The sequence below is a fragment of the Protopterus annectens genome, chromosome 14.part0 (genome assembly GCF_019279795.1).
Source record: "Protopterus annectens isolate FY-2018-M chromosome 14.part0, PAN1.0, whole genome shotgun sequence".
Classification (NCBI taxonomy): Eukaryota; Metazoa; Chordata; order Ceratodontiformes; family Protopteridae; genus Protopterus; species Protopterus annectens.
Window position 1 is genome coordinate 1,102,236,063 of NC_056748.1, and position 27,536 is coordinate 1,102,263,598.

The 27,536-nt window shown below is 38.6% G+C and overlaps 1 protein-coding gene across 2 annotated transcripts in view; it reads left to right on the forward strand.

Annotated features, from left to right (window-relative positions):
• The first annotated feature begins 291 nt into the window (after positions 1–291).
• Positions 292–27,536, forward strand: part of LRRC20 (leucine rich repeat containing 20) — a 1,971,882-nt gene continuing 1,944,637 nt past the window's right edge. Inside the window, exon 1 of one of the 2 annotated variants that reach the window (XM_044056893.1) lies at positions 292–376. Coding sequence is in view for 1 of the 2 variants with exons in the window: in XM_044056892.1 (XP_043912827.1) it covers positions 1,096–1,103 (8 nt within the window). In the remaining variant the exon portion in view is untranslated. Of the gene's footprint in view, positions 377–1,014; positions 1,104–27,536 lie in introns of those variants that run through there. The other variant, XM_044056892.1, reaches the window with a different exon arrangement.

Sequence of the window (27,536 nt, forward strand, 5' to 3'; positions counted from 1 at the left end):
ATATATTTTTTAACAAGGAATGTGTTACAGACCCTTTCAGTTTGTAACAATGAGAAACATGGACTTTTTAAAACTCAAAATGAGTAGGAGGGACGATTGATAGGCAAAACTTCACGCATTACATAAAGGTTATGGAACTTAAGAAATCACAAAAGTGCTACGTATAATTATACACAATAACTTCCCTCCCGCTGTTCGGAATTTTAATCTGTAACTCTAAGCAACAGTAACTGATTCAGCCGACCTCCATTAAAGGCAAGGCAACCCCTGTCACGTCGTTGCAGGCTGTGATTGGCTGAGGCGACAGCTGGGGCAAAAGAACTACGCCCAGAGTAGCAAATCAAGAAAAACGTGAAACGAGCGAACTCAACAGAGGGTAAGCACCGGCAATAAATGTTCTTAATACAGACGCTGAAGTGATGACGCAACTGTTTATCAGTGGGCTTCTCAAAGGGTGGGTGTAGGGTTTAATTCCTAGCTCTTGGCACCTACGGTCAGATCTTGTGTAGCTCCTGGCAGTTCTCTGTGGGTTACATTAATATGAGTTCACGCAACTAAGAGCTTTCCAGATCCTTACTTGGAAATTAGAGTATACTGCTGACCGGCATACTTCTTTGTATGTTGATATTCAGTGGCAGTACTGAAGCCAATGATCCTGTTGAAATGAAAGTATGTGCTGGCTCAGTGAAGCTTACAGATTTTGCGTGTAATCTCTCTAGGTTATATTTGTGTGTGTTATATAATCGCATATCGACACCAAATAGTGATTAACAGCAATACCTGGCTAAACCACACGCATTTAGATCTAGGAATCGGTTGATATATTTTAATATCAAATTACAATGTAACAAGCGAAGTGGGATTTCACGTCAGTAAAACAAATTCTACAGTTGTGTATTGACATTTTCATTTTTACTTAAAATAGTAAGTGCCTCCAGTGCAGTCCAGTTGTCTGTGCCTGTTCCCTTTTTCTTGCACACCTGCCAGCACTAAAACTGTATTCGGTTTCACAAGTTTAAAATCATTCTGTTAAAATTCACTTGGGAAGGGGTGTGTATGCGCTTCATGATATATATCTGACAAGAATTCTATAATATGCAACGGTATGTAGAGAAATTTGTAAAGTGTGTTTGTATTGCTATTTCATAACATTGAAGTTAAAGGTGCTTGTTTGCTGTCAAAAGATCTGTGGTGTACTACTACGCTGTCCATCTCAGTTTTGCGTATTAGTGTATTATATACACAAACCATATATTCAGTCTGTTGTAGTTTTTTTTTCTAGAATATGGGAATTCACTACAGACAGCAGAATATCTGTCATTAAAGTGATAAAAGCTGTGCAGTTCAAATGGAAATATGTAGTGCTTGTTACATTTGTGCTTTTACTATAACTTGCTGTATTGCTTCACCATAAGGACTGAACTGAATTGCTGTTTACTGGTATGCTGTGTTTTACCTGTAATATGAACTGTATACATCCAGTTGTTTCTTGCATAGGTATGTCATGAAAATGTTTCTTGCTAAGTGGAGCCAGTGTGGTCAACAGACAAAATTTTATTAATAGGTTCATAGGTAGGTACTAGGCTATTGGCCCTAGGGCCTATATAAGCCTAGCCAAAAAGGTACCCTGACTTTCGCCACCCAAGAAAATTATTTTTCTGTGCCCCTGTCGAGCAGAGCCACAGAAGTGATCCCCGGGATGAATTTCCTATTACCCATTCAATCATCAAGATTTTTCTTGAAGAATGCTAATGAGGAGCTTTGTTTGATATAGATCGGTAGTTTGTTCCAGAGTATGGGAAGTCTCTGGGACAGGAATCTATCCCTCCAGCATGTACTGTTTCTTGTGGTGACAAGGTTTAGGTCCCTAGGGCATGTAGCTCAGAGGGATTGGGATTTCTTTGAGTGAAGCATGTCCAACAGCTCTGGGTTTGACATAGCTTTGTATGTTAGGCAGAGATCTCCTCTGAGTAGGCAATATGCGACAGAGTAAAGCTGGAATTTTTGAGATGGTCTGCATAAGGCATCTGTTTGAGGCCGGTAATCCTCTTTGTGAGGTATTTCTCAGGCCTTTCCAGTTGTTGTAGATGTTTTGTGAGGTGCATACCAAAAGGGGCATTGTACTCTATAATGGGTCTAATGAGTGATGAGTAGAGGGGAACAATTACCTCTTTTTTCCAGGATGAGAAAGCTTTTGTGATGAGGTGTGCCACACAGAAGGATTTCCTGACTACTGTGGTGATGTCATTATCAAAGGAGAGACTACTGTCCACCTGTGTCCCAAGGTCTCTTATCACACTTTCAGTGTTAAGTAGACTACCACCTATGTGGTAGTTCATGGGTACAGAGTTTTTACCAAAAGGGATGACAATGCACTTTTTAGCATTGAGCTTGAGGCCATGGCCTTGACACCAGGCATCTGTCTCGGTAAGGCCTTTTTGTGGGATGTCCACACCGTTAGGAGTTTCGATTATGGCTCCTAGTTTGCAGTCATCTGCGAACTTCATTAGCCAAAGACCTTGTGATGATGGTGGTAGGTGCAGTGTCAGTGATGGGAGCAACATTTTTTTGAAGTTGTTTGTACAAAGGAATTTCTGGATTTGCTGATGGAGTTTGTGTCATATTATGTCCGCATTAGCATTTGGATGTCTGTGTGTGTGGTGGGGGCACTTTGCACAGGGAGGTCTTTTTTTGAAGTGCTTACATCTTCACTGTGTTGTGACTTCCTTAGATTACTATACAGTAACGGTGCATTTTCAAGTCAATAGCAACGCATCAACATGCAGCTTACATGACAGAATCTGCAAGCATCACTTGCTGCACATTTAGATGTGATGATTGACATGGAGCTGAATTCCTGGTGAATGAAATGGGGCAGTTGTGATCAACCTTATAAATGTGGGTAGAAAAAGAAAATGGGGAGGACGCTTATTTAAATAATCCAATAGTTTTTCATTATGAATACATCTGGACAAACAGTTATCTTTTCACTTACAGACAAACCACTGGTTGGCTTGACCCTACAAGCCAATATACATTATGTCTAGGTCACTGCATATTGTATATTGTGGCAGTACACTATGCTAGGGATGTGGATGTTTCACACTTTACCCACACCAGAGGGCCTAAGACCATTCTAGAGCAATCCACCATAAGTAAATATATGAATTACCCATGCACCTGCCATGATTTATTGTTTTTTCAAAAGTCTGTTCCATTTAAAAAAATGTCACTCTGCAATAGGAATTCTGCTTTTCTTCCATCTCTCTGATGCTTGTGTATTGCATATGCCAACAGTCATGTATGTGTTGTTACGTTCAGTGTGCATCCAGAAGTTTCAGCAGCCATACAGATTTTTCTTTCAGCACTGCTGCCTGATTTGTTGGTTGGCTGTATCGGGTTTTACCCCAAATGGAGTGCAGTGCATATCATTTGGAGATAAAATATTTTCATTTCTATTATCTGACTATATAAAACAGTTATGTAAGCTTACAATATGACCTTTCCACACTCAGCTTAGGTGTAACATAAACAAGACATGGGACATTTTTAAGAGTATGCCAAATAGGTTAGATATATTCAATAGGCATATATGCTATAGTTTTAGAAGGGGTCCTAACCTCAAGAGTATTTTTGAAAAAACTAGACAAGAGAACGAGGAAATAAACAAGAAAAAAGGTACCTTCCGATGTGGAAGATGTTCCCAATGTACATTTATAGCGAACACAGGTGAACTATCAATACCTACTATTTCATTATGTTTTAAGAGCAAACAATATTATACTTGTTATACAAAAGGGTTAGTATATTTGGTTTATTGGACCCATTTTTGGGCTTATTATCTGGGGAAAACAGAAAGACACCTAAGACAAAGAATATATGAGCACATGTATGAGGTTAATAGGAAAATGGAAACAAATGCACTTTACAGACATACATTGTCATGTAAGGAAGCCAATTTTAAGTTTTGGGTTTTGGAAATGTTACCTAAGGATAGTAGGGGGGGGGGGGATTGGGAAAACCAGTTATGTTATAGAGAATTGAAATGGCAACTACAACTGGATTCCAATACACCACCTGGGATGAATGACTATGTGTCACTTTTACCTGCTCTAAGGTTAAAGTCCAACAAAGTTAAAAGAAAGGTTATGATAAAGAAATAGTTTATTAATTATTATTATTTTTTGCTTGTTCAAACACAATATCACTATTATAATTATTACCATAGAATGAGGGGTTTATGTTTATGAATTATAGAAGGAAATGTATTACATCATGAACTTTACTTTATTTGAAAAGACTACCTGTATTACAATACTACCATCTTATTTTATTAATTGTATTTTAATTGTGTATCATAACAAATGTGTATCATAACAAATGTCCTACAGTTTTTCAACTCTGACGTATTGTTTTATATGTAAATGAGAGAGATTCCACACTTTCTACATACACATACATATATATTTTTAAATAACATATTTTTAAACAACAAGTTTTTTAACAATGCTTTTCGATTGTGTGTGTGTATACACAAATATACACACATACATATTTATGTGTTTTAGATTAGGAATTATATTTAGGTATTTATTGCAAATATTGCATGTTTTGCATTGTCTTTATACTGTTTTTATTTTGGAGCACTTTAGCTTTATTTAAATTCCCACTAGAGTGATTTAGATGCTTCAATTAAAATCATTTAATTGCAATTAATTAAGCACAGACTATATAATACCCAATAAAACAATGTTACTCATTCTGATGAAGTTTCCTGCATGGGAAATGAAAGCGCTAAATCAAATTATATTGTATTTCAATAAATCTTTAAAAACAGTATTGTTTTTGTGGACTGAACAGTCTTTGATGGAGAATTATTATTCATTTAACTGAGACGCAGCATTGGTTTTGTGGGACTGCCTTCATTGGATCCTGTTTACGGAGAATTACTTGTGTTACTACTTTGTTTCGTTTCTCCGTTTTCCATTTATTTTTGGTTACTTTTTTTTGGAGTGCTTATATCTTCACTGTGTTGTGACTTCCTTAGATTACTATACAGTAACGGTGCATTTTCAAGTCAATAGCAATGCATCAACATGCAGCTTACATGACAAAATCTGCAAGCATCACTTGCTGCACATTTAAATGTGATGATTGACATGGAGCTGAATTCCTGGTGACTGAAATAGGGCAGTTGTGATCAACCTTATTAATGTGGGTAGAAAAAGAAAATGAGTACACATATTTGAATAATCCAATAGTTTTTTCATTATGAATACATCTGGACAAACAGTTATCTTTTCACTTACAGACAAACCACTGGTTGGCTTGACCCCACAAGCCAATATACATTATGTCTAGTTCACTGCATATTGTATATTGTGGCAGTACACCATGCTAGGGATGTGGATGTTTCACACTTTACCCACACCAGAGGGCCTAAGACCATTCTAGAGCAGTTCACCATAAGTAAATATATGAATTACCCATGCACCTGCCATGGTTTATTGTTTTTTCAAAAGTCTGTTCCATTTAAAAGAATGTCACTCTGCAATAGGAATTCTGCTTTTCTTCCATCTCTCTGATGCTTGTGTATTGCATATGCCAACAGTCATGTATGTGTTGTTACATTCAGTGTAAGTCCAGAAGTTTCAGCAGCCATACAGATTTTTCTTTCAGCACTGCTGCCTGATTTGTTGGTTGGCTGTATCGGGTTTTATCCCAAATGGAGTGCAGTACATATCATTTGGAGGTAAAATATTTTCTTTTCTATTATCTGACTATATAAAACAGTTATGTAAGCTTACAATATGACCTTTCCACACTCAGCTTAGGTGTAACATTATTATACAGTGACATTTGTGTTGTTGTTTTTCGTTTATTTTGTTCTTACCTTTTTTAATGTTTTACGTGATTTTAGAAATGCATTCTTTTGAAGATGAAAACAGTCTTAGTCTGCTGACTGTTTTAAAATGGGGGGATTTACAGAAAGCTTCAGCTTGAGCAATAGAAGGTTGGGAATATATGCACTTTTTTATAACCATTATTAAAATGATGGAGGTGATAAGGTTCAAAGCATTCTAGTTATCACAAACTGAAAATCAGTGACTTTGAATAATAACTTGCATTTGACAATGGATGGATGAAAAGACCTTGATTTTGTTATGTGGCATTTGTACACTGCAATGCGGTGAGATGATATTCCTTAACATCAGCAGAAACTGATGCACTGCATAATTATCTGATTAATATGTCTAGCAACGAAACACAGATCACCTGTAGTCCCCTGTCCTTACAAGACCATGTCAGAATCCACTGTTTCACTGTGTTAAAAAGATGGACAATAAATCCCATGATTGACTTGGCAGCCGGGGTAAACCGCCAGAGTTCACTTCCCGAAAAGAAGTGACTTGAATGACATGCAGTGGATGCAAATGTAAATACAAATGGTTTATACTGAATGCTTAATTTAACTGCGCAGGCAGATATTGAGTATGATGGGAAGATTGTACAAAATACAAGACAGTCTAGTCACAAGACATATGCATTGCTAATGCACACCCGCATGCTATACTGTCCTCAAGAAGGCATAGCAAGTTACTCCCATTTATGGGTACCCATCCAATCATTTAGGTTTAATTTGAAGGCTGCTAAGGTGTCACTTGTTTAACCTGGAAGGGAAATCTTTTCAGAGATGGAGTAGTCACTGGGTAATAAAATTATTTCTCCAGAATATTTTTTAACTATTTATATGCTGGTGGAGTTTAACTCATTACATCCGAGTGATGCCTCCAGGTGCATCTGCAGATAGATATTGACTGTTGTTTTTATGATATTAGTTTATATAGATAGAATTTTAAAAATTTTCTAAGTATCTCAACAACCATGTAACACAGACAGAACTTCTTAGCCTCATATGAAAGCTATCAGCTAGATGAATAAAATGCTAACAGTGTGTGTGTAATTTGAGTGGTTGCCGAGATATTGTAAGCTGTTTACAAAATATTACAAATGTAATAGTTACTGTTTTACTGTGACTTATAAAATTCAGTTTCCTGAAGAGAATACTACCACTACAAAAATAGTTTGTGCTGAACAGTAAGCCAGTTTTACTCCTTTCATAATTCCTATGGCTCCAGAGATATGAGCATTTGTTTGAAATGTGAGGACATAATTTGATTCTGTCAAGAGGCTTAGGCTCCACCCATTGGAAGTTACAGTGCAGACTTCCTGAGCTCCATTGGAGTGAATGAGTTAAAGTCTCTAGTTCTGGAATTAGTTGAGCTATTTGAGTTGCAAAGGTGAGCAAGGAAGATAGGGTCCCTAATGGTACAGACCACAAGGTATAGATCACCACAAAGCCAAGTAAAAGGATAGCACTTTAAGCATTTCCTGGTAACTGAGGGGTTTTAGGCAGTCAGTCTTCTTGGTTAGGTACCTGCGATGCCTTTTCAATTGTTTAATATGTCTGGGTCCATCCTAAAAGGTTGTACTGAATAATTGGGTTAATCAGATTTTGAAATGGATAAACAAAGTGTGCAAAATGACCCTTAAGAACATATGGCAATTCTGAATGCCCATGACTTTTTTCTTTTTAAGTCGTTTAAGGGTCATTTGCATATATCCCATGTGCCTCTAATACAAGAGGTTTGAGGAATCACACAGTGCAAATTCTAGCTTGGCTAGAATTTTCTTTTAGTTTTTACTGATTATTTTTTTTTCTGTGTGATCTTCTTACTTATTGTTTTAGTTGGTTAGTTGGGATATTTTGCAGATGCCCTAATGGTAATGGACATCAGCTGGGCATGACAGCCCTGTGTTTCTAATGCTTTGTTAACAGTCCACTTGTGGTGTGTTGATGATGGCATAATAATGCCGAAACTTGCATGTCCACAGCTAGTGGGGTTTGGTTTTATTGGCCTGAATTTGTCCATTAAATGACTTAAAAGCCATGGGCATTTATATTCTCCAAATAACTGAAACACCTGATGTTGTTAAGGGTCATTTGCATATATCTTTTGTTCAGTTTTAAGAAATGTAGGCACTTCAGTGTAAAACAAAACAAAAAAGCCCTGTTTAAAAGAGCATGACAAAAGAAAAATGTGCTTTTTCTCATTCTTGTATGGGGAATGAAATCCACTTGTGCTGTGTTGATGAGGCCAGAACAAGGTCAAAACATGCATGTCCACAGCTAGTGGGGTTTGATTTTATTTGCCTGAATTTGTCCATTAAATGGCTTAAAAAGAAAAAAAAGTCACAGACATTCAGAATCGCCAAATAGCTGAAACACCTGATGTTGTTAAGGGTAATTTGTATCTATCTTTTGTTCAGTTTTAAGAAATATAGGCACTACAGTGTAAAACAAAAAAAAGCCCTTTTTAAAAGAGCATAACAAACATTCTTGCATGAGGAATGACTGGATTAAGGACCTTAGATTGATTTGTAACAAGTTTTAAGAGTAAGCAAGTAGATGAAAAAGAATGTTGAATATTATGAGGCTTTCTTCTAGCAAATGAATGCATGCTTAGTAGAAATGTTCTGTATCTGGCTCTTGTGTCTCCATGGAGACAGTCTGATAATTAGAAAGTGGCTGTCTGGTTCTCATGTTTCCATGGAAGCAATATGATAAAGAGAAATTGATTACAGTCTGGCGTAGAGTGATTGGCTTGGGAAAAAAAAAGAAAGCGACTAGCTAGGAGATAATGTCCTCTGAAAGCATTCAGGGATTTTCTCAGCTGGGAGAGCTATAAAGATGAGACTAAACCAGTTAGCACCTAGTAGAAGCACAGGCTGTACTTGTTTTAGCACAGATAACCTTTCTTTTAGGTTAACTCAAGTCTGTAAGTGTGGCTGTCAGTTTGTTACATTTGTTCCTGGTAGGAGGGTAAAACTTCAGTATTTGAGTTTTGTGTGTTAGTATTAAATTAGTAGGTATTCGGGGTTTGTTTTTTTGTTTGAGCGCTTTCAATAAAACAAAACGTTTTGTAAGATGTGACATAGGCTGAAATGGATACGATAAGAAACAACTATATTAAAGTTCAACCTGCCAAACAGTGTATGTATGTACACAAAAGCTGGAACTTGACATTTAACAAAAATGATGCTATACATGACAGGTGGAAGTAATAACTTTTTAATACAATGATGCTTTCTGTGATGTCTTATAAATACAAAAAAGAATAGCGAACTATGTTAATAATGTAGAGCGCAAACAGCTATATTACAGGAGACACACTTGGAAAGAACTGAACAAGTGAATTTGAAAAAGAAAAGTTTTCAGGAGGATTATTCAGCGGAATACCTGGGACAAAGGAAAAGAAAAGAGGAGTACTTGTATTAATTGTAAGAGGAGCTCTTATAGTGATAGAAGAGGTTAAAAAGATAATGGCAGATTTCTAGTGCTAAGGGGCTACTGGCAAGGGAAGAGGATTACACTGGCATGTATTTATATTCCACCTAAAACTCCTATAATGGAGCTTAAGAAAATTCTGGGAGAAATATTCAGTTTCAGCAAGGAATATTACTTATAGGTGGGGAATGGAATTTGATTTGCAGCAGTGAAGATATGTCTGAGGGGCTCAGAAGAAAAAGTATAACAAAAGGAGGGTAGATTTTTGAAGAAATTTATAAAAATATTTGGCATGGAAGATGTAAATTCAGTCATAGGAGTTCCAAGTGAATTTACAAATTATTACCCAAGATATAAAAACTGAGCAAGGCTAGACAGAATTTACATTTCACAGGAACATGTGAAATGTAATTGAAGGTCTTGATACGTATCCGGTAACTATTTCAGATCATGTGCCGAGATATGCACCGAATAACTATTTCAGATCATGCGCCAATAATAACTAAAATAAAAACACAGGGTAATGAAATAAAATGAGACACTGGCACTTTCCCATCTCTCTGTTGAAAAGGGAGGAATTTAAGGAATGGGTAGTGGAGATTATTCAGGAGCTGTTCGAGAGAATAGAAATTACTTCTGAAAATATAGCTAGGGAGTGGGATAAAATTAAGATGGAGTTGAAAAAATAGGGTGGAAATAAAAGAAAGGGAACTATGGTTAAGAAGTAATGAGTTATTTAGAGGGACTGACTAATGTTAAAGTATTGCAGAATAGGGGGAATCTCACATAACAACAAGAGGACCAACTGTGGAATGCCTAGTAGAAAATAAGGGATTGCCTTGATAATGTACTTAACTTTAGAAAGATTGCTGTTAAACAACTGTTTTTTTGATAACATAAGAGCACAGAAATTTTTAGCACAGTGACTCGGGCAACAGAAAGTAGAAAGGGTGTCACCAAGCTTAGGGAGCTTATAACAAGGAAGGTAAGAAGAGATCCTGTAGAGGTATTAGAAATATTTCAGAAATTCTATGAAAGTCTGTATAAAGCAGAGAAGTATGGAAATCAGGAAAAGATGCAAATAAACATGTTAATGGAAGAATTAAATATGGCAAGGTTAGATATAGACGAGGCTTAATTACTAACGGTTAGGATAGGGGGAGATGAGATAAAAAATGTGATGTATAACCAATCTACAGGAAAGTCCCAAGGAATAGATGTTATTCCTGTGGAAGTTTGGAAGCTAGGAGGGGAAAAACTGATAAAGATCTGGAAGGTTTTGTTTTAACAGTATTTTAAGAGGAAAAATACCAACATCCTAGAAGAAAGCAGTGGGAGCTGAAATACCTAAAGAGGGTAAAGATCCAGCAGATCCCGATTCATACAGACCCATTTTAATACTAAACTATGATTATAAAGTGTTCATGTCTATAATGGCTAAACGAATGGCAAAAGTAATGCCAAAATTGATAGCTATAGATCAGTGTGGTTTTGTGGAGGGGAGGCAAACAGTTGACAACATTAGAAGAACACTGATGATCCAGAGGGAAGCAGAATGTAAGAAAATACAATTGTTGTTGGTTGGTCTTGATGAAGAGAAAGCATTTAACAGAGAAAGCTGGGACTTTATGAGCAGGGCAATGGAAGCATTTGCATTTCCAGAAAAATGTTGATTAGGATGATATATGAAGAATTGGAGGCAAAAATTAAAGTGGGTGGGGTCCTCTCTCTTATAGTTTCTGCTTGAGCAGAGGAACCAGGCAGGGGTGGCCTCTTTTCCCTTTGTTATTTTCATTATATTTAGAACCATTGGCAAAGAAAATAAGGGACTCAGAAATTCAAGGATGTAATTGGTATTTTAGTCAAGAAAAGCTGGTACTCTTTGCAAAGAGACATTACAGTGTTGTAGAACATTTTGAGACAGTTTCAGATCTTTTCAGGATTCAAAATTAATGAAGCTAAAACAACGCAATACAGGTAAATTATGTATCCACACATGAATTGTTTCAGCAATATCCAAATTTATGGGGATATGATAAAATTAAGTATTTAGGAGTATGGATTAAAAATGATTCTGGTGTGGCAGCTAAGGGTATGTGGGTAGAGACTAAAACAAGATAATGCAGAAACTGAGAAAATGGAAGCTTTGTTATAGGGATGTGGATAGTTAGATACAAGAAGCAGTTAAAATGTTTTTAGTCCCATTAGTCATACACAGGACAGGCATATTTTTATCAATCAGAGGAAAAGTTGTGGATAGCAATTAATAAAGAGCTGAAGGACTTTGGATGGGAGGGGGAGACGGCAAGAATCAAGTGGGATACTGTGATTCTTCAAATCAGGTAATGTCAATCTGCCCTATTCTGGAATGGGGTATTTCAGAGATACACAGTTAAGGCTCCTATACGTAGCACAAACAAGAAAACTGTAATTCAAAATGGAAAGGGCTGATGATGAAACAAGGGAAAAGCTCAAGAAATGAGAGACTGCGTTTTGGATGCAGGCCTTTAAGGAGAATAATAGTAATCATACAGAAAGTTATATCCATAAAGTAACCAAAAGTATCCTCAGAACTAAACCAACATGGGAATAGAGAAGGAAAATTCTACTGATAGGGATGGCTGCAATTAGGGATACAGACAATAGGCAAGAGGGGGCTGGTATTTTTTGGAGAAAAATGACAAAAGAACCAAGGTATTGGGAGCAAATAACTAGAGAGGGAAAGATGATAGAATGGGAAGGTGCCAAGAATTTATTTGGACTGCAGGTTAGAGACTGCCTTCCATATAGGCAAAGAGAAAGAAATAGGGGGTCATAAATGAAAGACCAGCACTGGTAGAGGTTTTAGTAGAATTTAGAACAGAAGCTGTCATTAAAAATTAATAGAGCATATAAAATATTGCATGATAACTATAAGAATCAATGAGAGGAGGTTAGAAAGGATTGGGAAGAAAGATTGGATAAACAATTCATAAAGAAACAATGGGAGGATAGTCCCAAAAATATGCAACAACATCTTGAAGATTTAGGATTTTTGCCTTTACATAGGTATTTTTATATCCCAAGTAGACTCCAGAGAATTTTTCCTCAGGCAGACAGCAAATGTTGGAGGTGTGACAGTGAAGAAAGAGGTCATTGGGAACATATTTTCTGGGAGTGTGGTGAGTTGGCGGACTTTAAGAATTCCCTGTGGGATGTACTGTTTGAGATGCTGGGTGAGCAGAATTGCCCTGAGAAGGGCGATGTTTTTCTGAGTTATAAGACAGCACTGGAATTGCCTAGACATGGTAAGGCCTTGCTGTGTCTAATTATGGTGGCTGCCAAAAAAAAGCAATTACTGGAAAATAGAAATAGAAATCTAAGTGAACTATACTAGAATTAGTGAATATGGTAGCAGAGATAAAACAACTGGAATAGAGATATTTAGAGAAGGGTAGGAGCACACTTCATAGGAAATAAAAATGTGAATAGTGAGAACAACACATTCAAGGGACGAATGAGGTTTAAAAGGTGGCAGGACTTTAAATGAGCTATGTAATGTTTGAAAATGATTGGGTACATTATAAGTGATGTATAATGTTTGAAACTGGGACTGTATCATTATGCTTTGTGATGTCAAATGCTTGCAACTAGGTGATTTGTTTTGTTTTCATTTATATGAATATATGCTTGCCGATGTCATAAGTGATGGTTTAATAAAGATGTTTCCTGTTTAAAGGAAAAAAAATAAGGATGGGAAATGAATATTAATGTAATGTTGCTTAGGTGATATGATATATTGCAATATGTGTGCAGTATAATATTTGTAAATGTGAACTTGTTAATACAGTTTGATTACTTTTATATAAATGTAAAATTGCCTGTGTTACAAATGATAATTCAATAAAGTTTAAAAAAAAGGCTGTCATTTTACATTTAGAATTGTGTAATGTAATAAAAGGGACCCAGATAGAGAATATGCTTTACTGCATTAATTTAGATCTGACTTTTCAGAAAAACACAAACTTTAAAAATTGTTTATATTTGCAATGTTTAGATCTTTGGTTTAAGGTATTTCCTGACAGGGTACTGCTTATTATGTATTATGGCGGCACAGCACGGTCATGGTTATTTTGTATTTTGCCCACAGTAGGGGACCTAAATGACCACAGTAGAACCTTTCATTACCACTCCCATAAGAAAATATTTGAAATTCCCATATTGCTATTTTGCCATGTTGTTATTTTAAAATAAAGTATTACCCTTCTAAATTGTATAATACGAACTCTCTTCTTGTTATTCCATGTCGCTTTGCTGGTGCATGTCAGTGGTGATGGCCTAGAAACATGTTTCTGTTGTGTAAGCTCAATGCAGTAATGTATTCACAGTACATGAAGGACTGTGCAGTTTTTACTGTGATAAGCTTGGTAGCAGCAGAAAAGGAAGGCACTGTATTTCAACATACAGTACATGTTTCAGGATATAAAGTTTGAGAAAGGTGATGTGTAATATGTATATATAATTTTATTTTTAAATGAAATTGTTTTAAAATAAGTTATTTTAATATGTTATAACAAAAAATGTCAGTCCTTATTTATAGGTTCATAGGTAGGTACTAGGCTATCTGCCCGAGGGCATTTATAAGCCTAGCCAGAGTGTGTCGGCTTTCGCCGCCCCATTGATTAATTAACTGATCCTTTGTCAAGCAGAGCCAATGAAGTGATCCTAGGGGTGTATTTTCTGTTACCATCCACTCGTTAAGGTTTCTCTTGAAGAGTGTTAGTGAGGGGCTCTGCCTAATGTAGTTTGGAATTTTCTTCCAAAGCATGGGGAGTCTCTGTGACAGGAATCTATCCCTCCAGCATGTTCTATTTATTGTTGTGGCGAGGTTTAGCTCACTAGAGCGCGTGACTCGGATTTCTTTAGGTGGAGCATGTCCATCAATTCTGAGTTGGACATGGCTTTGTAAGTCAGGCAGTGATCACCTCTGAGTTATGCCACTGAGTACAACTGGAGCTTTTTCAGTCAGGCTGCATAGGACATATGTTTGAGGCCAGTAATCCTCTTGGTGAGGTACTTTTGTGGTCTCTCCAGCTGTTGGAAGTGTCTTGTGAGATACATCCCAAATGGGGCATTGTACTCTATGATAGGTCTGATGAGTGACAAGTAGAGGGACACTATAACCTCTTTATTTCTGGATGCGAACCCTTTAGTAATTAGATGGGCCACATAGAAGGATTTCCTAACTACTTTGGCAATATGATTGTCAAAGCAGAGATTACTATCTACCTGGGTCCCCAGATCTCTTATTACCTCTTCTGTATTAAGGGGGCTACCACCTATGTGGTAATTTGTGGGTATTTTGTTTTTCCCAAATGGGATGACTGTACATTTTTTGGCATTTAGCATGAGGCCATGACTTTGACACCAGATGTCCGTCTCAGTAAGGCCCTTTTGGAGGATGTCCGTGTCAGCTGCAGAGTCAATTATGGCTCTCAGTTTGCAGTCATCGGCGAACTTGGTTAGCCATAGTCCTCCTGTGTTTGCCTGAACTTCTGAGAAGTATATGCCGAACAGTAGGGGTCCCAGGACTGAGCCTTGTGGGACACCAGTTGTGACTGGTTTAGAGTCAGACTTGGAGCCCGCTATTCTTACTGTGTGAGTTCTGTCTGTAAGCCAGTTGGCAACCCATCTCGTGACGTAGGGGTTTATGTTCAGGCTGGTGAGTTTTTCTGTAATACCCGAGTGGGGAATGGTGTCGAAAGCCTTGGCAAGGTCAAGGTAGGCTATATGAACAACCTTTCCCTCGTCTATGGCCTTGGTAACGGTCTTGAAGAAGTCAACCAGGTTTAGTAGGCATGATCTGCCCTTAACAAAGCCAAACTGGGTCGGGTCAAGTGTTTGGAGGTTCCCAATGTCTTTGTTAATGAGTTCCATGATGATGCGCTCCATAGCCTTGCAGACCAGGCTAGTCAGGCTTATGGGGTGATAGTTACCAGGGTCAGTTGTGGCCCCTCCTTTGTGGAGTGGAATAACTGTTGTTGTGCGCCATTCTATGGGCACTTAGCCTGTGGAGAGGCTGAGGTTGAACAGCGTGTTTAGGTGGGGGGTTAGTTCATTTTGTAGTTCGTGCAACATGCAGCCTGGGACACCATCTGGCCCCATTGATGCTGTGTTTTTGGCTTTTGAAAGGGCTATTTTCACCTGTGCATCTTTGATTTCTGGGACACTACACTTTTCCGGTATTGTTGTGTGCCCTTTTGGGGATGAGAGGGGGGTGAAGTTTGCACTGAATCTGTCTGCAAGGATGTTGGCAGTATCAGTAGGTTCAGTATATTTTGTGCTATTTTGCACTAGTTCAGTGCATATCTGCGAGTTGCCACTTAGATTCTTAACATAGCTAAAGAAGGCTTTGTGGTTATCTTTTGAATCCTTGGTTATTTTTTTTTCGAAGTTAGCCTTGGATGATTTTATGAGGGGCTTTAGTTTCTTACTGATACTGATCAGGGATGTCTTTCCTTCTTGGGATTTGCTTTTTTTCTGAACTAGTTTCCTCCTTCTATTGTATAGCTTGTTTATGGCAGGGGTACACCAGACTGGTTTCCTTCCCTTAGAGGAGTGAGTCTTGGTTTTGCTAGGGATGGCAGGATCCATGCATCCTTGTAGGTGCTCATAGAGTGCATTTGTAAAGGTTTCTGCATCTTGGGCAGCATTATCCTTTAGCGTGGGGGCTGTGAAACTTACCGCCTCTGTCTTAAGTAAGGTGACGTTTGCTTTAGAAAAGTTTTTTACTGTGGTTTCCTTAGTTGGGGGTGGTGGTGGGGTGTGGTCATCCAGAGTGATTAGTTTATGGTCTGATCTAACCAGTGACGGGTTGACCTCTGGTGTGGAACACCTGTCGCCCATGTTTGTGATGACCAGGTCCAATATGTTTTCACCTCTGGTAGGGGAGTTTACCAGCTGATCCAGGGCATTTGAGTTGAATTCCAGGAAGCGCTGGGCCTGGGGGTTTGTACTCGAGTAATTTTCCCAGTTAATGGTAGGGTAATTGAAATTGTCCAATATCAGGGTGTTCAGTAGGACCTTCATGTTTTCCAGTGCCTCCAGAAAGGTGGAGTGGTGGTCCCGGGTCATGGAGGGTGATCTGTAGCAGGCCACAATTTGCATTGCAGATTTGCCCGATGTTAGTTGCACATGGATGATCTCAGAGGTATCATGCTGCGCCACTAACCTGGAGGTGTAGGTATCCTTGATGAATATGGATACACCCCCTCCTTTTGTGTTTCGGTCCATGTTCTGTGGCTGAAACGTGTGGTACGAGTTGTAGCCCGGTAGTGCTGGGGTGCTCTCTGGAGTCTTGAGCAAGGTTTCAGTTACTGCGCAGATGTTGATGTTCTCCATACTGAGGAGTGCTTCGAGCGCGTGCATTTTGAGATTTATACTCCTGGCGTTGAGTAGCATAACTCTCAGTTTTTTGTTTATAGTGCTGTTGACAGAGGTGGGTTTGACTTTTCAGCCTTGCCTAAAAAAGGCACTATGGGGGCAGCAAGAGCCTTGGCCAGTATTCGAAAGCCTAAGGGTGACAGGTGCAAGCCGTCTCTTGCGAAGCAATGAGGCTTGTCGATCATGTCGTCCCAGGCTGACAGACACTGGATCCACTTTGAATGACACCAGAAGTTTAGCCAGTTGTTGAAATTGATCATTTTTTTCTTTATACTGAGGTATCATTCTTGGTGAGGGCAGGATGCTACTCAGGGTCAGGGTCATACCAGCCTGGGCTACATGATCAGAGAGCTCTTCCATGTCTCTTTTCATGTAGTCCAGGGAGGTACGTCTCAGGTCATTCACACCAACATGAACAATGACAGAGTCATATTTGTACTTGTTCTGGAGTGACCTGAGTGCTTGTGTTATGTGGCGGATTCTGGCTCCCGACAGGCAGCTAACAGTAACCTTCTGCTTCTCCAGCCTAGTGAGTGGGACGTCAGTGTGCCTGACTATAGAGTCACCTATTATTAATGTGTTAGGTATGTTATGTTATGATGTTTTAATTAGCCACACTGCCCTTTCTAATGGTGCTAATAACATTGTTTGGGATATATCAGGTTTTTCCTTCAGAGTGGACAGCAGTGCTCATCGCTTAGAGGTAAAAAGTCTTTCCCTTGAATAATGTGGCAAGATACTATAATAGGATGCACGTAAAATATAACTTAGCCAGACCCAGATTTGTTATATCACTATTATACAATCACAGTTGTATTGTTTTATAATGTTTTTATGATCACAGAGATGTTTTCTGCAGGAATAGTCTGGGTTTGTGGACATGTTAATTGGGGAGGTTTACATAAAGACTTTAGCTTGAGCAGTTGAAGATTAGAAAAGTATATAAAACTAGAGGTGAGAAAGTTTTGTATTTACTGTCACAAACTAAAGATCATTGTCTCTGAATGTACTTAAATGTAACATTAGATATAAGTTGTCCTTCTTGTGTTACATCCTTAACCCCCACAGTATGCTGATTGATAACTGTCTTAAACAGTATCACAGTAAATGAATTCACTGCATACCTACTGGATTTACTTGTCCAGCAGCAAAGTACATCTCATCTAGTCCTGTCCCTTATCAGGGTGTACTAGAATCCATTGTTTCACCTTGCAAAAAAAGCCAAATCATTCAGATCCTATAATGTGTAACATTCATATAAACTGCCAGCATTGCCTTCCTCAGATAAGTGACATGCAAAAAAAATGCAAATCGAAATAAAAAAGGATTCAGACAGAATCCTTGAAATTAAATGTTCTGGACAGTATCAGCTAGGGCAGTTATGCACATCTGAGAAAGCACATTCCTCAGAGCAGAGCAGCTGAGGCACATGGGTAGATTTCGGGGGGGAGGGGGTTAATTTAATGTATTATTTTAAGTTAAAACTATATTTCAGTCACAGGAGTATGAAACATACCTTTGTATTGTGTATTCAAGGATCAGTGAAGTGGGCAGTTTGTAAGAGATCCATCATCAGTTCTGTTTCACAAGTTTACTGAAGCAAGAGACAGCAGTGTTCTCTGAGTGTAAAAGTAATAGCACTAATGGTTCTTTTCCACTGCTTAATGCATTTAGCAAAACTCCCTTATGAAAACAAAAGCAAGCTGCAAGGTTTTGCTCTCTAAAAATGTTACTTAAATTTGGCGACTAGAATGGAGCACTGATTCTTCCAGACCAGTTTCAGTATCGGCACATACTTAACAAAACTCTTACAAGTCTTCTAGAAGCTTAGAGCAATTGACTTATTGTACTCTGAAGATGAAAATTAGAACACAGTAATATCATTTAACTATTTTAAAATTGTCATAATTTCCTTACAAGCGCTGAAGCAAGAGACATCGGTTTCTCTGAAGGTGAAATTAACAACACAGCAAAAGTTTTGTTTGACATCTTCACACATACTGGGTAATATGCCATTTTGCTAGTTATCTAACACACTGTAAAACACAGTTGTTTTTTTTGGTTCTAGAAAAAAACAAGTATATAATTTTCTTATTGTGGTTATCACTGTAGTACTGCTGTTTAAATTAAACTGCATGCATGTTCACTGAACAGTGAACAGGAAAACTAGTGAACACAAAATTTGTAATATGTGAAAACAAAACAACATGCCCATAAAATATTTGTCAGTCTGTTGACTCAACTAGTGGGGAATGGGTAAATGCCCAAAATCAGCAACACTGTTCTCTTTTAACAGTTAGCTATGGACAGCTGTTATCCTTGCTGTCTTTGCATCAGGATTGCACTGAGAAGTTTTACAAGTGTTTCTGTACTTCACAAAAGACTAAGGAAAGTTCATTTTTTACTGGATTTAAAGTAGTTTTGTTTTTCATAGGTAAATACAAATCAGATTGCCCTTGTGGGCCATTTCAAGTGTAGCCAATTTCTCTTTTTTTGCTTGAATTAACCTATCCCATTGGTTAGAGATTGGTCTTGCCCATCCCATGATTGATAATTATGTATTAACCTTAATGATAATAATTTTAGCTAGAAGATCTAGGAGAATCTCTCTCTGATACCCTTCCTGTGGGAGGAATAAAGACAACTTGTTGAAGTTTCCAGTAGTTTATTCGGTAAAGTATGTACATGGATGAGTGTCTTAACAGAATCTGCTAGATCTGCTAGCTAAAGTGATTTTATCTGGACTAATCCTTTATACTGTTTCTTGTTAGTCATATCACCCTCTAGGCCACAGGTGGGATGCCAGACTTCATTCGGACCCTCTGGATTACCTCTGTTTTTTAATGTTAATAACTGGGATCATAGCATAGATAATTTGAGGTGTCTCACCCATGGGATAAAACATTTAGAAACTGCTTCTGTCCATTAGAGTAGTACAGGAGGCAGTTCTGGGTAAGTTTTCTGTTTCCCATCTATAAATCCAACTTGCTCTTAACTTACTGCTACACAGTAGTGAAATTTGTATTATGTGTATGAGGTGTCTGTTCGAGTGCAGTGGTGTCCTCTCTGAGATACAACTGTTGCTCCAAATTGTTCTGTTGCAGAAAAGGTTTAGGTCTGTATGCCAAGTACTTCTACTTATTTATTTTATTTACTTTACAATTGTTGACTGGGCTAGTCTAGCTGGACACATGTCCATTTTCAGTAGAGACCCGGGGAGAAAAGTTCCACTACAGTTAAAGTCACAGTACATAGTTACAAGTAGAAAACAAGATTTGACATAACAGCATAGTACTAATATAGTTTACAATTATATACAAGCTATAATTCAAAAAGACTAAGGTAGAGTCATGTTTATACAGAAGAGAGCTTGCTAAGCAAGAGTAAGCTCTGTGGCAGATTAAGGAAAGGCAGTGTTAGTAGCAACATTAGTAGGCTGAAAATCACCTATTCACAAAGGTTAATAGGAGATAAGATGAGAGTGTTACGAAAACTAGCCATAAAAATGAAGGAGGAGAGTTTTAGTCAGGATTTGTGCAAGGGCATAGGCCGAGTTTTAGTCAGGATTTGTGCAAGGGCATAGCCAGTGAGTTAGGAGATATTCCTTAAGTTGCTTTTTGAATGAAGATGTAGAAGACAGAGATGAGAGTTCCCAGGGGAGCAGGTTCCAAGATTTCCCTGCAGTGTTTGAGAACAGTGTGTCCCTAGCCTTGTTCTTGGATTTATGTATAGTTACTAGTAACCTAGTGGCTGACCGAAGGGTTTTGAGATTTTTGTGGGGAGTGATAAGACTAATTAGTATCGGTAGGATGATATAAGATCTTGTGTGTGATAGTAAGTTGTTGAAATAGTAGTTGATTTTTGAGTTCTAGCCATCCAAGTCGTTTTAGATTCTGACAATGGTGGGTTCTAAATGGGGAGTTTGTGGCAAATCTAGCTATGTTGTTATAGGTGACTGCCAGTTTGAGATTGCTTTTTGAAAGATTGGTATAAATGGGAGAGGCGTACAGTAGTGTGGAGATGAGATGGGTGTGGGCAATAGTAGTTCTGGCTGTTGGGGTAAGGTAGGGTTTAATTCTGTAAAGGGTGCCTAGCTTTCTGTTAACTGATTTTATGGTGGTATTGATGTGTATGTCAAAGGTAAGGTTATGGTCTATTGTCACACCTAAGAGTTTGGTGGTTGGTTCCGGAGGTATTACAGTACCATTTTTGGATGTCACTGTAAGGTCTAATTGAGAGTACTTTATTGTAGGATTGAAGAGCAATAATTTTGTTTTTTTTGGCATTCAGGAGAAGGCAGTGTTGTAGGAACCAACTTTCAACTTTATTAAATACTTTCTGGGTAAGGGATTGGAGTTCTGGTAAGGAAGTAGCAGAGCAAATTAATGTAGAATCATCTGCATATTGTATGCAGGTAGCTTGAGGAATTGTTAGATTTAGGTCATTAATAAAAATGGAGAATAGGAGTGGGCCTAAGATAGAGCCCTGAGGTACACCAAGGGAAACAGGAAGGTGTGTGGAAAGTTCATTGTCCCAGAGCACAGCTTGTTGTCTGTTTTCTAGGTAGGACTTAAACCAATGTAGTGCCTGTGTATCAAGTGAGAGAGATTTAAGTATATCCAAAAGAAGGTGATGGTTAACCATATGGAAGGCTTTTGAGATGTCAGTAAAGAGTACAGATGATAGGGAGTTGTTATTACGATTTTTGTTGATGCAATCAGAAAAGGATAGAAGGGCAGAAGTTGTGCTGTGGAATGGTCTAAAGACATGCTGACAGTTGGCAAGTAAGTTATTGTGGAGAAGGTGGTCGAGTAGTTGTCAGTGCATACACTTTTCCATTATTTCTGCTAGTGGAGAGAGTAGAGCTATAGGGCGAAAGTTAGAGAGTTCAGTAGAGTCACCACCCTTATGAAGAGGAATGATATGGGAGATTTTCCAGATAGTTGGGATAGTTCCTTCGGTGATTGTTCTGTTTATAAGTATGGAGATGGAATAGGCTATGGCTTTTGATGATTTCTGTAGATATTCAGCTGGTAGGTCAGCAGAAGGGGCGCCTGGTTTAAGTCTTTGGAGAAGGGTGCAGATAAGAGATGTAGGCACAGGTTGTAGATGAAATGAGGGAAACAAGTTAAAGTGGGTGACAGGTTAGTGGTAACAGGGGGTAAAGTATTGGCTAGAGATTGGATTGCATCAGTAAAGAGGGTATTGAAGGCATTAGCAATAAGTTTAGGATTGTCATGGGTGGAGCCTGTTGGGGTTGGTGTTTTGGAGTGGCCTGGATGTAAGAGTTTATTTATACCTGACCAGAACTTTTGTGGTTTGTGCTGGTGTGTTTGTTAGAGTCGAAAGTAAAAGTTTTTCTTGTCAAGATGTACAGAAGTTTTAGTGGAGTTCCTCAGCTACTTACATTTTAGGTGGTCTATTGGATTTTTAGTAGTTCCCCATTTGGCCCACATTTTATTTCTTAATGTGATTTTTTTGTCTAGTTTCATTTGTAAGCCATGGAGCAGTTTTTCTGTTGTTTCTGATGGAGCGAATAGGGGCATGATAGTCTAAGATTTGTAGGAATTTGGTATTGAAATATAACACTGCTTCCTCTAGTGGTAGGTATTTTAGAGGTGACCAGTCACATGCCTTAAGTTCAGTTTGGAAGCTTTCTTGATTAAAATTTTTATTAAATCGAGTAGTTCTAAATAAGAGTTAGGAATGCCGATCTTTTGTCTACATACAAAGGTTAGAGAGTGGTCACTAATGTCATCTGGAAGGGTGCCTGCTTTGTAAGACAAGGGATGGTTGTTAACAAGGATCCAATCTAAGGTGCTTTCTTTGTTATTAGGTTTATGGATTCTAGTAGGGGAGGTAATTAATTGGGAAAAGCCATATACGTTTATATGGGTTGCTGGGTTAGGTGAAATACAGGTAGTCCAGTCAATATTAAAGTCACCCAGTTGTTGTTTGTCTTTCGGCTTTTCCTGGTTAGGGGTCGCCACAGCGGAACTCCGGTCTGCTAATGATTGGCAGTAGATTTTCACGAACGCCGAGATGCCAGCTCGACGTCCAACCTTCAGCGAAGGCACGCCCATTTACGCATGTCTTTTGAACACCCACCCGTCCGTGGGGAGGACATGCAGCCTCCACACAGAAGGAACTCCCCGCACTCCAGCCGAGAATCGAATGGGAGAACCTCTTGCTGTGAGGCAACAACGCTACTGCTGCACCACCGCAGATTCTAATATTAAAGTCACCCAGCATACAAAGCATCCACTAAGTCAATATGATGGATTTGCTGTACATCAGCAAGTCAAATAGCATTGTTACTGGGTGAATATTAAAGTCACCCAGTAACAATGCTATTTGACTTGCTGATATGCAGTAAATCCATCATATTGACTTGGTGGATGCTTTGTATGCCAGACACTGGTAACCTTTTAGCAGTCTGTAGGATACCAAGTATAATGACAGGGCTTTGACTTAGTCCATGTAGGACATTTTGTTTAGGCCTTGTATCCTTCTGTTCTCATCTTTTATTTATTTTTATTTTATTTTATTTTATTTGCAGTTGGTTTACCAGGATAGTCCATTGGGCCAAAATGAACCCGTTTTCAATGGAGTCCTGGGGAGAAAAGCTCCAGACAGAAGGAATTACAATATGTGTTACAATATTTACAAATTATGCAGTTTTAGCATTAAATATTTACAAGTTATGCAGTTGGAGTAACAGACTGGTGGTGAGCATTACAGAAAATACTGACCCGAAAAGGGTGTTCCGTGATACCTTATTTACAGATTCAGATGACAATTACAGATGATACAGACTAGAAAATGAAAAGATTTTGGTAAAAATACTGTTTTTTTTTTTTTTTTTTTTTGGGTAGAAGAGGCAGGAGCAAGCATGTTGTTAGAAAAAAGGGAGAGGAGGTAAGGCAGTGTAGAATTATGAAGGATGGAAGCAAGAGCATTCCCATTGGGTTAGTAGATATGATGGATGGGTGCAGGAGCATTCCCATTGGGTTAGTAGATATGATGGATGGGTGCAGGACCATTCCCATTGGGTTAGTAGATATGATGGATGAGTGCAGGAGCATTCCCATTGGGTTAGTAGATATGATGGATGGGTGCAGGAGCATTCCCACTGGGTTAGTAGATGAGAGTGAAGAGATTTTTTGAATGTAAAATGGTTGAAAGTGGTACGAATGGCTGGAGGTAGAGAGTTCCAGAGACGTGCTAGACCATAGGATAGGAGGTTTTTGCCTGGGGGATGAGTTGGTTTGTATACTTCAATTAGGTGTTGGTTATTAGTTCTGAGTACTCTATTGGGGAGATGCATTTTAAAGGCAGAGGAAAGGGATGGACAAAGGGAGGGTTTGAAAATGAGCTTATGAGCTTGAGTAAGTTGAGAATAGGTGAGTTGCTTGGATAGTTCAAGCCATTTTAGTTTGTGGAGTGAAGAACAGTGGTGGGTAGATGCTTTTTGACTAGTAGCGAATTTGGCTGTTTTGTTGTAGCATGAGGAGAGTTGTGTTTTGAGGGAAGATTGTAGGTTAGTTAGGAGTGGGGCTCCATATAGAAGAGAGGCGATAAGGAATGTAGAAGAGAGAGTGATTTTAGTGGAGGGTGTAAGGTAGCGGTTTTGTCGGTAGAGCATGCCTAGTTTTTGATGAGTTTTTTTGATATTTAGTTGTATGTGGGAGTTGAATTTGAATTGATTATCAATTTGAACCCCAAGTAACTTGGCCTCTGGCACTAGTTCTAAGGATGTATTGTTATTGCTGGTGATAGAAAAGGAGTTTGGGTTGATAAAGTTGAGCTTAGAGGGGGTAAATATCATTAATTTGGTTTTAGAGGAATTGAGTGCTAGGTGGTTTTCTTTCATCCATTGTTCTGTGATTGAGAATGTGTCTTGTGTAAGCTTTTGGAGTACTGGGAAGGTTGTGGCTGAGCAGATAATAGTTGAATCATCTGCATATTGAATGATATTGGAAAATGGGATAGAATTTCGGAAGTCATTTATGAATATGTTAAACAGAAGAGGACCCAATATGGAACCTTGGGGGACTCCTGTTGGGGTGTTAAGGAATGAGGAGGTGGCTTTTTTCCATTTGACTGCTTGAAATCTATTAGATAAGTAACTGGAGAACCAGTTCAATGTGGAAGTAGATAGGTTAAGCTGGGAGAGTTTAGTTAGAAGTAGCTTGTGAGAGATAGTGTCAAAGGCCTTTGAGAGATCCAGTAGCAGGGTAGAAACGATGTTACCGGAGTCCCGAGCTTTATTTATAGTTTCTGAGAAGGAGAGGAGGACTGTCATGGTGCTATGGCCAGGTCTAAAACCATGCTGGGTTGGAGTTAGTAGGTGATTGTCTGCTAGGTAAGGTAGGAGCTGTAGATGGATACACTTTTCTAGGAGTTTAGAGATGGTGGACAGGATAGCTACGGGATGGAAGTTTGTAGTCTTGTTATTGTTGCCACCTTTATGCAAAGGTATGATGAAGACTTTTTTTCCAAATTTGTGGTACTATGCTTTCTTGGATAGAGTGGTTGATTAGAATACTGATAGGGTAGGCAATGGCTTCAGCAGCTATGCTAAGAAAGTATGAAGAAATATTGTCTGGGGCATTGGAGCATGGCTTTAGTTTCTGGAGAAGTTTTTTGATGGTTGATGTGGGGATAGATTTTAGAGTGAAAGGTGGGGAGAAGGGGGTAGGGAGTTTGAGGGTGGTGGGAATAGGAGAGGAAGTGAGGGTGGTGTTGGGAGTGGGGGGTGTTATTAGAGGAGGATGGGGGAGGAGTTGTGGATGTGGTGGTGTTTGAGAAAGAAGAGGTTAGTTTAGAAATAGAGTTTATAAAAAAAGAGTTGAATTGAGTAGCCAAGTCAATGTCAGTAGTGTTGGGATCTGGGCTGGGGTTGACTGTTTTGCTAGGATTGATAAGGGTAGAGATACCTTTCCAAAATTTCTGAGGATTTGTTTTGTTAGTATTTTGGAGAGTGGAAAAGTAGTTTTGTCGATCAGAGATAATAAGCTTTTTTAGTTTGTTTCTAGGAATTCTGAATTCATTTTGAATGAGTGGAGATTTTTTTTTCAGGTAGAGTGCCCAGACTGTCTCTGTGTCGCATGGCTATAAGTGTGGTTTTAGTTATCCAGGGGGAGGTTTTTAATTTAATTCTTTTAGTTCTTAGAGGAGCGTGGAGGTCTAGGAGGTTAAAAAAGGTTGTGTTGAAGTGGGCCACAGCATTGTCTAGAGGTAAAGTTTTTAGAATGTTCCAATCTATTAGTTTTAGGGAGTCAGAGAAATTTGTTGGGTTAAAGTTTTTCTGGTTTCGGGTGGTAATATAGTTATGTGATTTCTGTATAGGAGTGGGGAGACGATATGTGAAGATGGGTAGGTGATCACTAAGGGAGTCTGGGAGAGAACCGCTATCTGAGAAGTAGTGGGGGTGGGAGACTAAAATCCAGTCTAGAATGCTACCATTTGAAGGAGTTTTTGAGGGGCGGGTTATGTTGTTAATTAGCTGTGAGAAGTTATAAAGGTTGATATTGAGTGGGTTTGTGGGAGATTGAATGGAGGACCAATTGATATTAGTGTCTCCCAAAATTATGATTTCATTACTGATGTTGGTGGAGAGCCAGAGTAGGATATTCTCAAGAGCAGTAATATTGTCTCCAGGAGGGATGTAGAGGGAGGCTATACATATGTGTTTGTTTTTAGTGATTTGAAGTAGTGATAGGAGTAGTTCAGCATTATTGAAATTAGGGATGGATTTGTTATAAGGGGTGACTGTCAAGGAGGATGAGTAAAGTAGAGCTACTCCACCCCCTTTTTTGTGGGATCTGTCTTTTCTGATGATTGAGTAGTTTGGTGGTGTTATTTCATGGTCTTTTATGTGGGGTTTTAGCCAAGTTTCAGAGATAGATAGGATATCTGGTTTATTATGTGTAAGCCAAGCATGAAGGTTTGGGACTTTGTTTACTATGCTTTGGGAGTTAAGTGAGGTGAATAGTATAGATTTATGAGTGGTAGATGAGGTGGTGAGGCCGGGATTGGGGTGGATGTCACCTGATATTAGAGAGGTTAGTATATATAGGGTTAGGTTGGAGTATATAGAGTTTGGGTTGCTCTTTGTTATGTTGAAGAAGGATTTCCTAGGTACTGTGGAGGTGTGAGGTTTTTGAGTGTTGATAAGTTTATAAGTAAAAAGTAGGTGTTTTTTATAGGGTAAAGATGAGGAGATATTGTCGTGTGTGTTTTTGTATGAGGTGAGTTTAGACGTATTGTTATGTGGAAAGCTTGTGAGTGGTTAATATATATGGGCTGGGTGAGGTAATAGATGTAGACTATATTGAGAAATAGCAGTAAAGTATAGGAGGGTATTGATTTAGGGAACATTTGTAGAGATAGTTTCTGGTAAAACATAAGATAAAGATGATAGTTAGGAATTGCTATGTTGTTTAAAGTAAACTTGTAGGAGCTGTGGAGTTCTACGTGCAGTAACTATGTATGTCTTTGAAATAGTTGTGGAGGGATGGTATAGAGTAATGGTTTATATGGGTGGGGTTTAGGTAAAGGGTGTAGAGTGGTGTAGATGGTTTTAATTGGTGAGGTAGAGTTTACTAGGGAGATGAGTAATGTTTGAAAGGGCGGGGTGAGGGAGTGGCTGTAGAGAGAGTTATTTTGTGTGACTGGTTGGGTTGTATAGTGAGTGGGGTTATGAAGATATAAATCTAGAGATAGTGGGGCGGGTGGGAATAGGGGGCAGGGTAGGGGAGTG